Consider the following 16,234-nt stretch of genomic DNA (forward strand, 5'->3'; position numbering starts at 1 on the left):
GCTTGCCTCTCAATCCTTGTGCTAAGAAGTATGTCACGGAAGATATGTGTGAAAATCAAAACCTAGATTGATTTCAACATCAATTAACTCAGAAAATTTTAAACTGCTGTTGCAAATGGTAAGGAAATAGTTCATAATAACGAAGAATCTTAGTTACTATGTTTAGGCTTGAATATGCTCTCATGTGAAAGTACCGAATTTTGGTTGTAAAATTATATTTCATTTTCAGTCTTTAAAAATCTGTTTTTAGTTTAGTAATAAAAGATTAAAATTACATTTTTTTTTAAATGTAACTTCTAGAAATAAATAAAGTTTGTATAAGGTAATTTTAGAATATCTTGCATCATCTGGTGCACATGTGAACAAGTATTAGACATCTAGTAATACTCAAATAGTTCACTATGGGTACCGTTTAATTGATGTGTTTATTTCTTTGTTACAATTGAGATCGGCTTCAATATTCCTACGTTGCCATTTTGAAACGGGTTATCATGCTCAAAGACTTGATTTTACAATTTCATTTGAAATTCGCAGGGTTCAGTTGATAAAAAATAATAACTACTAACTAGCATATAATGGTTATATTCTGGTTTGAATGAAGAATGGACTTTCGTAGTTGCATTGCATCAAACGTGAACGTAGGTTTAGTCAATGAATGTCCAATGTTACTTTTACCTTTTCTGTATGCGAAAGTGAGCCACCACAGGCACAAAGGACTTTTCGTATTGCCTCAAATCACCTCAATATGTTTTTTTCAATTGTCCTCCATTAACTTCGGACTCCCTCATTCACGGCATAATAAATAAATAATGAAATTGACTTTTTAATGTAAATAAAATAAAATAAAATAGTAAACATTAATAATTAATAATAAAAAATTAACCGATAATATTTTAATGTACATTCATAATTTATTATACATGTAATTTAATTTTATATTAATACTTTGATACTATTTGTTTTATCTTCTAAAATGAATTGGCAGTCAAGTTCAGAACAGAAAATAAAAATAGGAAGGCATAACTAAGCTAAGTTGTGAGCATCAATTCATTGATATAAATAAAATCACAGTATACATAAAGAAATGAGAATGGTACTCTTAAAAGTATAGACAAGAGGAATATGTCAGTCTTTTGTGTAATTTGTACCATAGACAAAAAGTAGTCCCATAATTCTGAGTAACAAAATGTAAAACTATTGTTCTATCCATGTTTATTTAAAATGTGGTGTGGTGTCCACGATCCTTTTTAAATAAAGCATGAAACAAAGATAATTATACTATCCAATGCCGTAAAAATATTGAAATTCAAAGTGTACATCATGTACGATGGTGGCGGAGATATCTTAAACGGATAAAGTGGGGAAAAGCTTGAAGTTCAAATCCCACAGCTCAAAAGTGCCTTTAACGAAATCGTAATGTGCTCCTTTGAGAGCGAGAGTTTTCTTCACAACCCCCTCTCTAACAAATGGATATGTTAATAGGTTTCCAAGTGATACATTCACAGCTTCCTGCATTTGAGTAAGGAACCAAAATCTTAATTACAACTAAAGGGTATTACAATTTGTAAAATGTAGCACAAAAATATATATGATACCTTCTCACAGTTAGTACACTGCTCTGTGAAACTTAAGTCACCTGTTTCTGCTTTAACCTTGGACTTTGCTGGGGTACATATTTGGACCCATTGCTCTATGAATTCACTGTGTAATAAATGATTATGCTCGTTACTTTTCTCTTGTCACCATGGCTAAGTACCAAGAACAGTTAAATTCATGAAAATCACTGTGTAATAGTAGTATAACATATTCGTCAGGGGAATCTCGTATCCAATGACTAGTTAGAGACAAGTCGTACTTAAAAATTATTGAAAAAGGGAATGATTCGTATAATAATCTTCTTCTCCTTAGCCATGAATGGTACATTGTGATTTGACATGGAAAGGCAAGGGAGCAGTAAAATAATAAATCTTTCACTATATTAATATGGTGGACAAAAAGGCTATATAATTCGTTCTTGGTATATGCCCAAAGCAACATTTCTAAAAGGTGGATTTTCTGGATTTGTACTGGCATCTACTAACTACTAATGATTTATTTGAAAGATAAAAGATTTTCAAAAGAAAAATGTGAATTCAATAAAAAGAAAAAGAGAGTAGAAAATAAGTAAAATTTTAAATAGTAAGAGAGGTGATTATACGATAATCACCTCTCAAACTATTTTTCTCTTTCTACATTTTTTCAAAAAATTATCATTATAAATTATATTTAATAAAAAAATTATTATTAACCGTTCACTTTTATTTTTTTAAAAATACACCAAAGTACATAGTAAATTTTTTTTAAAGTAGTTATTATAAATACGTTTATTAATTATTCTTAAGATATTTACATAATTTAAAATAGAAGCGCAACTATACTAATTCTTTTTCGCTCCTCTCACCCAAATCTCTTCTATTGCATTTAGAGGACGTAAGAGTTAAAAAAAAAAAAAAAAAAAAAAAGTGAAGACTTACGAAGTGCAATTAAATGAGATGTTCCATGACAGCATATACTGGATTATGGTCAGTTTTTTTTCAATGCTTTGTTTGGGAGAGGGAGAGAAATTAAAGGAAATAAGAGTAAATAGATAAGAGTATTTGATAAGAAATAGAATGAAATTTATAGAGGTTCAAAATAGTAGATTTAGATAAGAAATAGAGAGAAATTAGTAATTTGAAATTATATTTTTATTATATCTAATTATTATTTAGTAGAATGAGAAAAAAAAGTAATGTATAAAATTTTATCTTTTTTTCAAATTCTTAGTAAATTCTCTCTTTTTAAAGCATTTTTTTTTCCTCCATGGAACTTATTTCTATTTATTCTCAAATTCTCACAAATCATTCTCCTTAAATAATTTAACTTTTTTCAATTCTCTATCAATCATCCCTCTTCTCTTCTAATCTACTTTAAATCATATACCCAAACACATTTTAAGTCTTTAAATAGCATAATCAACTATGTCATAAATTATTAACTCCGATGCTAATTATAAGTAATATAAAAAAATTTATTAAAATTAAAGAAAATAATTAATATAATTACTTTTAGTAAATTTTATCAAAAATTTAAATTTTTTTCTAAATATACTTTTTATTTTAAGTAATTATTATATTTAAGGTTAGTTATAATGTGAATATATATAAAATAATGACAACAATAACACTTCGTTTAGAATATTAAAACATCGAGAGAGAAAAATGACATAAAGAGGTGAGAAATTGATGAGAAATAAAAATTAAAAGTTGTTTGATGCAAACGAAATTTATTAGCAAAGAAATAAAAAAGGTGAATTTCACATCTTTTTATTTCTTCACAAATATGCCTAAAAGGAATAGTACACACTTAAAATATCTTATTCAAATAAATATTTTCCACATTCAAATAATACGTTTAAATTTTATTGATATTTGAATAAACTATAACTCATATTCGAATAACATGTTACTAATACTCAATTAAAAATTTAATGAATCAAATAAATAAATATTTTATTCAATTATGTTTTCAAAAGAAAACGTAAAAAGGTTATTTAATCGAATAAATGTTCTTTATTCGAATACGGTTTCTTTAGAAAAAGTAAACTTTCACTCGAATAAATTTTTGTTTACTCAAATGAGAGTTTAGAATTTTATTTATTTATTTTAAATGTTTATTTTATTAACTTTATTAAATTGGTTATTTTAATTAATTTTTAATCTAAAAAAATTACTTTAAAATTATTTACTTATTTTTAATTAATTAATTATTTTATTTAAAATATTATTTTTTAGTTATGTAATTTTTTATTTAAATGATTAAAATAAGAATTAATTAATAAAAAATTAATTTAAAATATTTTTTTACCCTATTATTTATTTTTTTATTTCTCTATTCGCTTTATATATATATATATATATATATATATATATATATTTATCTTAAATATATTTTTAGTCCTTTAAGTTTAAGGTAAATTTATTTTTAGTCCTTCAAATTTATAATTAGTCTTTTTAATTCTTATAATTTCAAAAAACCTTATTTTAGTTTTTATATTCAAATTTTGTTATAAAAAATATTATCACAGAAAATCTACTTATTATTATCCTTATTAGTGAAAAATTATATTAAATTCATATCATTGTCTCAAATTGTCACTTTCAAATATATTATTGGTGGATTGAGGGACTAAAATAAGATATTTAAAAATTATAAAACTAAAAACATAGTTTTAAATTTGAGGAATTAAAAATAAATATATCATAAATTTGAGAGATTAAAAATATATTTAAGTCTATTTTATTTCTCATTTTTTTTATCTTACTAAACATTCATAATATTATTTACCTATTTCTCGTCAACCATACAATCAAATTTACACTTTATTTCTTATCTATTTTCACTCACCTATTTCTTTCTTTTCTATTTCTCTCCTCTTTATTTCTCACCTATTATTTTCCTATCTACCAAACACCATAAATGAAAGGTATAAAAAATATTTAAGTATAGTAACTTTGCAAATTAATGATATTTCTTATAATTAGGATGATAGGTGATGTGTTTATTTTTCTTCTTCTTAAAAGTGAGAGAAAAACCATGAATTAAAGTGTTCCATTAAAAATGCTGTATGTATTCTAAAGGAATAGCAACGTATAAGACTTGCCTTGCAGTTGTCCCATCATCTGGGATAGACATGAGTCCCTTTATACCTCCACAGCAACTGTGGCCAATGACTACAATATTCTCCACCTGCAATTTATGTTATAATTCCCATTATAATCTCCAAAGAAAAAGAAAAAGAAAACTATTCCGGTTTAGAGAAAGACGTTTCCGTTCATCTATATATGCTAACACCACATGGGCCACCACACTACATGTGTTCCATATTCATCAAGCCACAAACTAAAATAGGTCAATTTTAAATGAGATGCTAGCATTCATATTCAGAGCATGCATGTAAAGATGCAAAAATTACATTATTTTAATGATTGATTATATGTACAATTCATGATAATCAATTATAATCCAAATTAGTTTTATTTGAATAAATTTGCTTAAACGAAATTTTAAGATATTTATTATCTTTTCTGAATATAACTAAAAAAATAGTTATTACATAGTAAGTATGTAAAAGGTATGTATGAAGTTGAAAAGGAAAAAAGATGTTGAAAATTTTGGAGATAACTTTTTTTTAAGGAAAAAATATTTTTGTAAAACAAACTTCAAATTTTCAAATGTATGAAGAACTTATTTTTTCAATAAAAAAACATTTTAGCAAATTTTAGTTGATGTACCAAACACACTAACTTTCTTTTCTTCTATAAGAACAGTTGAAATGTAGAAATTTCACGTGTCCCACAATTGCTCTAGCAGAAAATGCTTATAAAAAACATGAAACAAAAAATATTTATATTCATTTATTTTTTATTCTTACTCTAATTCAAATAATTTTATATACCCTTACACAACATTTTATATTCATTAAACACCAAAAAAAAAATTATAAAACAAAGTAAGTGTTGAATATTGGCGAAACATGCAATGAATTCAATATTTATATGTAAATAAAACTTTTCTTTCGTACCAATATTTATCTACCAAGAATGTAGGATACATAAACGAGTGAGTACATAATTATATTCCTAATAAATCATAGTGGGAAGGTGAGGTGGATAGGGGACTAGATGTTGGGTTATGATTTATGAATTTGACTACCACTATTTCAATATATATCTGAATGTTTGATCATTCTTTGCTTAGCAATATGTGGACCAATTCAAAGATTCCTTATGGTGTGTTTGGATGAGGAATTTATATAGAGTAATTCATTTATTTGAAGAATTTCAAATTCCTTGAAGTGAAATTCTTTGTTTGGACGAGGAATTTACAAAGAATTTGAAATTCAAGCATTTGTGAAATTCTTTAAAATAGTAGAATTTCAAATTTTCCCAAAAATTGGAGAATTTGAAATTCCTCATATTTGTTTTTCTTATTTCAGTTATATATTTTATCTTATTTTTTCATTCTTTTAATTATTTTGGATATTCAAAAATATTTTTAAAATTGTTAAACATTATCTAATATTAATTTTTAAAATTATTAAATATTTAAAAATGGATTAATATTTATTTTTATAGAATTTAATTTAAAAATCTCAACATATAAATATATTTTTAAAATCAATTTTACTATGATAGAATAAAATTATCATATTCAACCTAACAATTTAAAATTTAAAAAATTTAAATTGACTCATCCAAACAAAATATTTTAAGAATGATAGAAATTGAAATCAAAGTAATTCAAATACCAAGAATTTAAAATTTCTTGAATTTGTAAAATTTCTCATCCAAACACACTATTAAGGTCTTCAAGGACTATTTTCATAATTTAATACTATTGTTTTGATGAAATAGAACATATGCAACTTGAGATGCGTGTGGATCCCAACAAACAATGATGCAACATAACAAATAGCCTACCACACCAAACTTTCTTCCTTTTCCACATGACCCACCATTATTATTAGAGCACTATAAGATAATTATGTCATAAAGAAAAGAGAGGAACACAGCATGAGAAACAATCACCTTTAAATGCAACACTGCATATTCAATGGCTGCCCCTGTTCCTGAATACTTCGTCTACAATAACACAAAGCAGGTCAAACTTTTGTATTAATTTCAAGAATAAATTCTTTAAATTAGTCCTTGAATGTTATTGAAGATAAGTTTGGACGACCAATTTGACAGGTTATGTTTATGATATACAATATCTTGTATTTTCAATTCCCACGTTTAATTGTGCTACATAGTCCAACATTGTGGGAACAGAATTAAACCTTTTCATATGGTGGAACCATGTTGGCGATGTTTCGGACCATGAAGGCTTCACCCGGTTGGAAATCCAGAACATGGGATGGGCAAACTCTCGAGTCTGAGCATGCAAATACCATAAACTGCATGTGTGCCATAAGAATGCTATATGATTGATCAGTGGCAACATAAATTTATAAAGAATGTTAACCACTTTCTCTTTGATATTATCTTTTTAATTAAAATTTATTAAAAATTATAAATTTTGTGATAAAACTCACCAAAGTTCAACTAATGTTAGAGAGAGCATCAATAAGAAAAAAAGTGTTAAAGAAAATTTCGTCACATTTTTTCAAATTTATTAAGATAAATTTGACTTTATAATTTAATGAAAAACATTAAGGTCAATGCTTAAAGATTCAAATAATATAAAATTGTAATGAATCAAAAGTCCTAAATGGATATTGAAGTTAGGACCAATTTTATATATGCCGTGTATAACCAGTAGATATACATAGTTGACTTATAATTGTTAATACATGCTTATGTGGTACAAAAGTAGGAAAAAAGATGATTCCATTTATTAAGTGTCCATTTCAAATTTAATTTTATTTGTCTGTTTTGATCTTGTTATAGTTGAAACCAAGTTCGATTTCACCATAGTTAATGTTCCCAAAAGGTGCAGGTGCTCAAACTCAGAGCAATTAGGGATTAAGAAATGGAAATAACATGGCTGACCTTTGGGCTCTGGCCTTTGGCAAGTTCGCCATATAGATCAGGATTTTTCCTGAAAAGAATACAAATTAAGCATCCAACCAATCTCAGTGAAACAGTAATTTCGAGTTAGATTCAAAAGTAAAACTAGAATATGCATCATTGAAAACCAGCTGGCCTTAATTTTCGCTAAGACAAAGAAGGATCAAACTCGATACCAAAAATAAAGTGCCCTTTTTGCACCAAAAACAAAACATCTTTTGACATTGGCCATCTCATGGTTTCCATTTATCTGTGGTTGATCGTTGATGAAACATCTGCTTACGTTGCCACTTAATATTGTAAACATAAAGTGCCACTGTCTATCCCGCTTTCCATTTTATTTCGAGGTTATGTGACGGAAAAGGAGAAAAAAAAATAGTAGCGTTTAAATTAAGAGTGAATCACCCATTCACTGAGCGTAAAGTTTTTTTATACCAATAACTAATCATATCTTTTAAATGATTTTATTTTATTTTTATTTTATTAAATAAGTAATTGATGTGACACTATTAAAATATATAATTGGGTGCCAGTGTAAAACAACTTTACACTGACAATGTATAGGTGATTAACTCTTAAATTAATATGTCTTGTATTAATAAAAAATTAAAAATATATATTAGCTATTAATATTATAAGAAAACTATTTATTATTTTAATTCTTTATTTATTTCTTCCCATTATTTTTATTTAAAATTTTAAAAATATTTTATAAGATACTTTGAGATTTTTATTTAATAATACGTTAATAATAAAATTTAATTAGAATATACTGACAATTAAAAATGCATTAATATTTTGGATTTAATTGTTTCTCATTTTAAAGAACAAATGAAAGTAAGTAATTGCAATTATTAATTTAAAAAACTACTGTAATAATCGATATATCATGTATATATGCATATATAACAAAATATTTCTTTTTATCCATTGAAATCAAGCTTGATATTAAAAGATTTACAATAATAAACGTATGTTTGAAATAAAATATAAAATATGAATATATTGAAATATTAACAATTAAATTTCTTGCAAGATTTATCTTATTTTATTCGTCTCAAGTTTAGAGGACAAAAATCCAATTCGCTTATACCATTATCCAATTATTATTATTATAAATTGTTATGAATTTAATTAATTAAAAAATTAACATTAATATAACTTTTTAGTTACTCATCATAAAAATTGACAAACTCATATATGATAATTGAAAGATTATATAAATCTACTAGTCTGTCTTTTCTTCTTTGTTATATTAAGATATTTATTATTATGAGAGTAAGATTATGATTAATTTTGGTCGGTGTACTGAGAATAAACTGTTCATAAATCAGCAAATTCCAATTGAGAAGGTTCTTAATTCTATCGGTATATGACAAATGAATGACGTACTCAAATTTCTCAGTCTTGAAGTGGATGAACCCGGTTTTGATCCTCTCCTCCGGGTTAACCGGCTTCGAACTGGCGGCATCAAGCTCCGCCGTCAGCTCCTTGATCTTCGCGGCGGCGACGCCACCGAGGTCAGCTTTCTCACTACCCAAAAAAAAATAACGGAAACCGTTACATTACATCGCACAGAAACCGAAACGACACGCGTACGAGGTGGCGTGGGCCCCACACGAGAAGAACGAAGGATCAAACCACACCACACCTACCTCCTCCTGAAACGCTCTATCTACGTGGTCGTGAATTTATCATAGGAAATACGAAACTGAGCGAAATGCCAGAAAAGGACACTTTTAATGTTTTTTTTTAATTACCTGAGAAGCTTGCTCAGACTTGCTATGGCTTCCTCGTACGATTCTCCTGCCATCTCTTCCTTCTGTTTTGGTTCCGATGAACACAAAAAAAGAAAAAGAGTAACGGATTAATCGATTGCTTCAGTTATATACAAATTAACATCAAAACAACGCATGAACCGATTTCTTCCGCACAATATATCGGAAATCGTAATCGATTAATAATCCAATAACTATTAACTGGTCAAGGATTGATCATGACACAAATAATGAGATTAATTAATAATTAATTAATGAGTTAGACGTGAATTGTAGATTTCGTGATCTGAATCTCGTGGACGATCGAAGAAAGGAAGACATGAAATGCGTATGTACCTTTTGTGCTTTCCGTGCGGATGGTACTGCTGAGATTTGGAGGAAGATAAGGAAGTGTTTGTGTTTGTGTTTGTGTTTGTGTTTTGTGATATGATATGCTATCACTGTTGAGCTTATAAGCAAGAGGGGAATTAGGAGTTAGGACTCACGTTTGGTTCGCCACTCAACACGGGTCTAATTAATTGCCAACAACACAAAAATAATTTTATTTTTTTATTTTTTTTTTACCTAGTGTAAAATCTTAATTACCCATTTTAGAACTACTTTCAATTGTGACTATATGTCTACGTCTAAGAGAGTATTCGGATGAATCCTTAATTATGAAATATAAATGTTAAAACAACTTATCAAGTTATGATAAACATTTTATTTGATTTGAAAAAGAAATTGAAAGATAAAAAAATATGTATGAAAATAAAGTAATAAAAAATGGAGGAAGAAAAGGGAAAATGTGAAGTTCTTTTTTACTAATTTGGTAAAAAATAAAATGAGATTTTCTTAAATAAATAACTGTTTTTTTTATATAAAGAATTTGAGATTTATAATATAATATTAACTAATATTTTAGTTTGTGTAATATACAAGACAAATTAATATTTTATATGATTAAGTTTTTTAATAAATAAATATTTTTGAATATATAAATGTATTATAATTAAAGAATTTAATAAATAAATATTTTTTACCAAATAAATAAATATTATTAATCATTTAAATTATAGTTCAAATTTTTAAAAAGATAATTTATAACGTGACGTACAATTATTTTTAATTATTGATATTTTGAAATATTAAAATTTAATTTAAAAAATAAAAATGATAGATTAAATAAATAGAATAATAAAGGCTAAGGCCTGATAAGGTTACTTTCTTTAGTTTTTACTTTAGTATAAAAAGACCATTTCTCTGTTTTTTTTTTTTTTTTTTCACTTTAATTTCTCACGTTGACATAAAGATAGAGTGGCTATGCTGACTCCATTGAAAGTGGTCCAAAAATGGCATAAGAGGAAAGTTAGAAAAAGCCAGCTCTCCTACCCGACTGTTTTTTTTTGGCATATACGTAGAGACTTAAAATTGCATGGGTATCCTTTTCTCATTATCATTTTTTAGTTTCTCTCTGCCCCGTTACTTTCTTTTTCCTTTTATGTTCACCAGAGTATAGAATAAAAGTTGCATTTTTAAACAATATTATTGTATGAATTATTCACCCACTTGGTTAATAAAGATTCTCTGTTAATAAATATAGTCGATCTTTTTAGTGAAATGTTTTTTTAATTATTATTATTTATTTATAAAACTTGAACTTGAGATTATATATGTTTAAGAAATCGAAATTCAATTTCATTCTAAAAACAATCTGATGTTGAATAAAAAATGTATTAACAAATTATTTTAATTAATTTTGTAACACTCATATTTAATGTGTTTGTTTTAAGTGATGTGGTTTAGGAGAAGGTTGTTGTTAATTAAGTTGGCTTAGCTTTAGAAATGGTTTATATGTGTTTTCTTGAAAGAGACTCACAACTTTATTTTCATAAATCTTTGGAGAAAGATAAGAGAGTTTCTCTAGAATCTTCCTTCATTTTCTTTACTCAAACCCTTTCTTCCTCACTTCTTGTAGCTGGTCCAACTTAGTTGGTGTGGGTTAATTCGAACTCCCGGAACCAAGAGTCCCTAAGTTAAAGCGATATAGAGCTTGTTATCTGCTTCTTCTTTTTTTTTCTCGAATCATCAATAGGTAAGGGGAGTTATTAGGACTTGATCTTGGTGAATGATTTGTGAATTTTCATGTTGCATGTGTAGTATGAATGCTCATTTGATGCATAATTGTTTGAATGTCAATTTGGTTTGCAAGGAGAGACTTGGTGTTCTTAGTTTCTTGGAGATTTTTGAGGTATTTGGAGTTTTTGGGGAAAAGTCTTGATTATATACCCAAATTCTTGTTATGAATTATTTTGTTGTTGGAATTAACATATTCTTATTGTTTAGATGAGTTTTTATGGTTTAGATTTGAGTTTGGAGCTTGTATAAGAAACTTGAGATGAAATAGAGAGGTTTGAAAATCCTAAAATTATGAAAAACAGAGATGGTCTCTATCATGAAATGGTTGAGCATAATTGAATATGAGAATTAAAGGTGTCTTTGGAAGGAAACACTGAGGGATTTTGAAATAATTGAGTGAAATTGAAGATGAGAATCACCGATGTTTTTTAGAGGAATCCACTTAGTGGTTTTGAAAGGATTGAGAAGATTAGTGCCTATCAAATTAACTTTGTTGTGTTCATAAAAATTGTAGCCCTAGATGTTAACTTTCCAATAACTTCAAAATCATTTAAAAAAAAGGAGGTCTAAATGACCTTTTTAGTGAGCGAAGGTCAAACTGTCAATATTAGTAAAAAAAATGTTGCGATTTATATAATTTTTAGTATAATAGATGGTGAAATTAGAACTTGAGGTCTTCATAAGAGTTGGAAATAATCTTTTTATCTTTCATATGAGATAAGGATGAGTTTGATACAAGTAGTATAACTCTCTATGTGATATTTTATGTGAAAGTTGTTATTGTATGATAATTAATTTTGATAAGTTGTATATTGATATATGTTGTATGATGTGTGAATTTGGTAAACAATAGTAGATGTATGATTTTTATTGCATGTTGTATGAAGTATGAAGATTGTAGTTCTATGTACGTTGATTGGATATGACATATGTAGATGTTTGTATGGTGTTGGATGATGATGAACACATGTATTTTATATATATGTATGATGTTGTTATCTATATATACGTTGATCGGATGTGATGTATATAGATGTATGGTGAGGTGTAGATGATAAAAATGTGGTATGACATTAACACATCTTGGCTAACTTAGGATTTGAGAAAAGAAAATTATTTTGGAAAACTGAAGATCCCTATTGAAAAACAGCTTCTTGAGTAGGTGTGTCTCTTGAAGTAGGTTCTGAGGTGTATTCATATTTCCTCTAGGTTTTTAGTTAGTGATTGATGAAGATTATTTTAAAAAATTAATTTTCTATTTCTTTTAATAAATAAAGGTGTAATGATCTAAAAAATTATAAAAACAAAAAGTGATTATGAAAATAAGTATTTTCGTCATATATTAATTAACATATTAATATATAAGACAGTTACGTAATATATAAGTTACTCAACCACTTTTTTTGTTATAAAATAAGTTATAGAAATGCTGATTGGTTATAACTCTTTTTGTAAAGAGGTACTAATTTAAAAGTTTCAATACGGATACATAAAAGGCATCAATTGATATAAAAGATATCGACATTTATTAATTTTTATCTATTATTTTCAATTAAATAATTCATGATTTCAAAAAGAATAATTAAATAAATATATTTATCTGTGATATATATTCAATTAATTTTCTTTCTAAAAAATATTTACTTTTAGAGACGACACAGAAAAATTTACAAAGTTTAAACTTTAGGTCTATTAAATCTTCCAACCCACCTCTAAACATGGCAAGTCAAAATTTTCAATTTGTTTTAATTGAGCAGGTCAGCCAATTCAGACTTGTTTTTGGTGAGTGAAAATGAATCAAAATGACCCTTTTTTTTTTCGCCTCTAAAAACAATAGTGGTAGGAGGGATAATAATATTGGTGATGGAAGCAACAACACTAATCACAGGTATCATATTTTTATTCTTTTTAAAAGGCAAAACTGAATTAAAATTAATTGTAGCAATCTAAATAATTTATTATCACAAGTTTACCCTCTAAATGAGCTTACACTTTAACCTCACTCCAACTGTATACTTGTTTTTTCGTTATCCTTTTAATTAAATTGAAATGGAAAAGAAATGTAGACAATGTTTATTTAATCATCACTGAAAAACAAAAGAATCTCTTCCCACTTCCACGTGCTGTTTCTATTGCAAGATATAGTACTAGAGTTGAAAATTGAATTATGATTTGATAAACAAATAACGTACCGAGACAATCTTGCTCGTGCAGCACAGCATCATGCACTTTTTTAATGCTCCAGCCATGACTCTTTGTTCTTCCCCTGCCACGCACACACAATTCAATCATCTCAATTAATTACTCCGATAACTAGCCAAATTGCTATTATAATCACCCACATAGGAATAATTATTTCTTATGGGTGCCAAAAGCAGTAAAATTCTAATAGTTAATTACGTGACATGATGAAAATACATTGTTGGAAAATGGAAGCGTTGAAGGCGATTCCAAAGCTAAGATACTATATATTAAACCACATAATTGGGAAAGTTCTAAGTTCTAACCTTCAGGTTATGCAGATTTTGACAAATTAATTGGAAATGAGGTAGGAAATTAAAGAGAGAACCAAAAGGGTAGTTAGTTTGACTAGGGTAGTGAAATTGTTAGGGAAGAAAATGAGAGCAAGAATGGTAAAGTGTTAGAGTTATGTGTTTATGTTGCATTGGAGCAACAAGTGGGGATGCATGTTGAAGTTCAAATGGCTATGGCGACCCGAAAAGAGAGGAGAAAGAGAAGGAAAATGAGTTTGAAGTTAAGCATGGACAAAAAGGATAAAGAAAGCGAAAGGTAAGTTAATGTTAGCTTTGGGGTTGTAATGAACACTACTTCCTTATCTCAATTCACAGACCCAATTTGAGTGAATAACGTCGTACAAGCCACAAAATGAGGTGAATGTAAAACTATCCTATCAATGTTGCATAAAATGCTTTCTTCGAAAAAGAATATTTTGTGAATGTGATTGGACGCCGTTGTCAATTTGTCATGTAATGTATTTGAATGGATGGTGTTTGTTTGTATGCTTTTTCAAGTAATTTTTATTTTACTTTATGGAAGAATGGATGTGATTTTTTTTTTTTTTATAAAAATAAAAAATATTACAAAGATGATAATAATAAGGATTGAACTTAAGTTTCTATATTTTTAACTATTTCAATCACATCCTACCTAATCATTATACTAACCACTAAACTAATCTTAATAGTTATAGAATGAATGTGATTTAAGCCAAAATTTTATTTTCTTTGTTTTGTATATTAAAAATTCATCGTATACCACGTCATCTTGATGATTCTATATTTCTATCTATAGTCAATTTTTTTTCTTCGTGTTTTATGGAATAACAATATTCAATGTAAAATTTTACATTAAGCCAATGTTACAAAACGAGAACAAATGCTAAATTGATTTTAGCATTGGCTTTGTGCTAGTTAAACTTTTGACATTACAAAGTTTGAAGTTAAAAATTGTGTTTCAATTATAGTTATAAAGTTAAATGAGTTGAATTTAATTTTTTAAATTTAAGTTTATTTAAAAATTTTAATTTAAATTGATTCATATTTGGATATTTTTATCTTAAAAGTAGGATCGATCTAAAAACAAACTTAACAAAATTTCTGTTTTAAGTCTGAATAAAAAAATATATTTTATATTAATATTTATATAATTTTTTAAGGTTTCATAACTTAAAAGTAACTTTTTTTTATATATTTTTAAGAATTCACTTTCAAAAGTTTAATTCTAAAAAGTATATAAATATAATTATTTTTTCAAGATCTATATATTTTTATTTTTTATCAAAAGATATTAAATCTATTTGTTTAAACATAAAATAAGTATTTCTAAATAAATATTTTTTTTTAAATAATTCTTTAAGAAACAAATAGGAGCTAGTTCTTGAAAAAAGCATAAATTTGTTTTTTTTTTTAAAATAAGTTTAGACAAACACATAAAAAATGTTTATTTTATTAAGAAGAAGCACTTTCAGAGGAAAAAGGTTTAAAGAAACAGATTTATCATTATTAATTTTAAGAAAATTTTACTTTAAAATTTGTTTTAAGCCTCATATTATGTTAGATCAACCTACTTAAAAATACCTTTATTAAAATAGAAACCTATATGATAGTAATTAAAAATACTTTCAAATGTGTAATTACTAAAATGGGTAGGAATTTAATGATATAATATAAATTTTGTTTATTTTTATTATATTTTAGGTATATTTGAATTGATAATAGTATTAATGTTTTTTTTACACCAGATAATATTATTATTGTTATTATTTTATATTTTAATATTAATATTATCAGTCAAGCTTATTTTTAATAATTTTTTATTATTAAAAAATCAAATGTACATAAATAAAAGACTGAATAAAATAATATATAATATATAAAGGACAAATACAATAATTAACATATATTCCAAAAAAAAAGTACAAGATAATTTAAAAAATAAAAATAAAGCACTAATATAGAAGAAAACCATGAAAGGAGAATAAATTAATTTATTATCTTTGGTTCTTTACGTTGAACAGAAAAGCGTGAGGAGTGTTGCTTTGGAAGCAACCTGAGTTTAGCCAAAATGATTAAATGAGATTGAACTCAGATACGGCATTCAATTATACGTATGTTTAGTTGACCATATGTCAAACCAAACACACCCTAAGTGTCTGTGTTCAATTTTTTTTTAACATTAAGTAGCATGATGTTAAAAGGTTAGACGCTACATTAAAACATTGACAAAAAC

General features: G+C 26.4%; 1 protein-coding gene across 2 annotated transcripts; it reads right to left on the reverse strand.

Annotated features, from left to right (window-relative positions):
* Positions 1 to 1,024: 1,024 nt before the first annotated feature.
* On the reverse strand, positions 1,025 to 14,272 carry LOC109801660 (carbonic anhydrase 2). Of its 2 annotated transcripts, XM_029271660.2 has the most exons (10): positions 13,993 to 14,269; positions 13,678 to 13,751; positions 9,350 to 9,411; positions 8,982 to 9,122; positions 7,572 to 7,620; positions 6,860 to 6,976; positions 6,609 to 6,662; positions 4,682 to 4,767; positions 1,596 to 1,701; positions 1,025 to 1,509 (listed from the first exon to the last, which is right to left on the reverse strand). In XM_029271660.2, the coding sequence occupies exons 2-10, from the start codon at positions 13,732 to 13,734 to the stop codon at positions 1,345 to 1,347; spliced, it is 837 nt and encodes a 278-aa protein (XP_029127493.2). In that variant the 5' UTR covers positions 13,735 to 13,751; positions 13,993 to 14,269; the 3' UTR covers positions 1,025 to 1,344. The 2 variants fall into 2 exon arrangements, with proteins under 2 accessions (XP_029127493.2, XP_082923227.1); XM_083067101.1 differs by lacking the exon at positions 8,982 to 9,122 and having other exon boundaries at positions 13,993 to 14,272.
* Positions 14,273 to 16,234: the final 1,962 nt, after the last annotated feature.

This window comes from Cajanus cajan, chromosome 11 (assembly GCF_000230855.2).
Source record: "Cajanus cajan strain Asha chromosome 11, NIPB_CcT2T_4, whole genome shotgun sequence".
Taxonomy (NCBI): domain Eukaryota; kingdom Viridiplantae; phylum Streptophyta; class Magnoliopsida; order Fabales; family Fabaceae; genus Cajanus; species Cajanus cajan.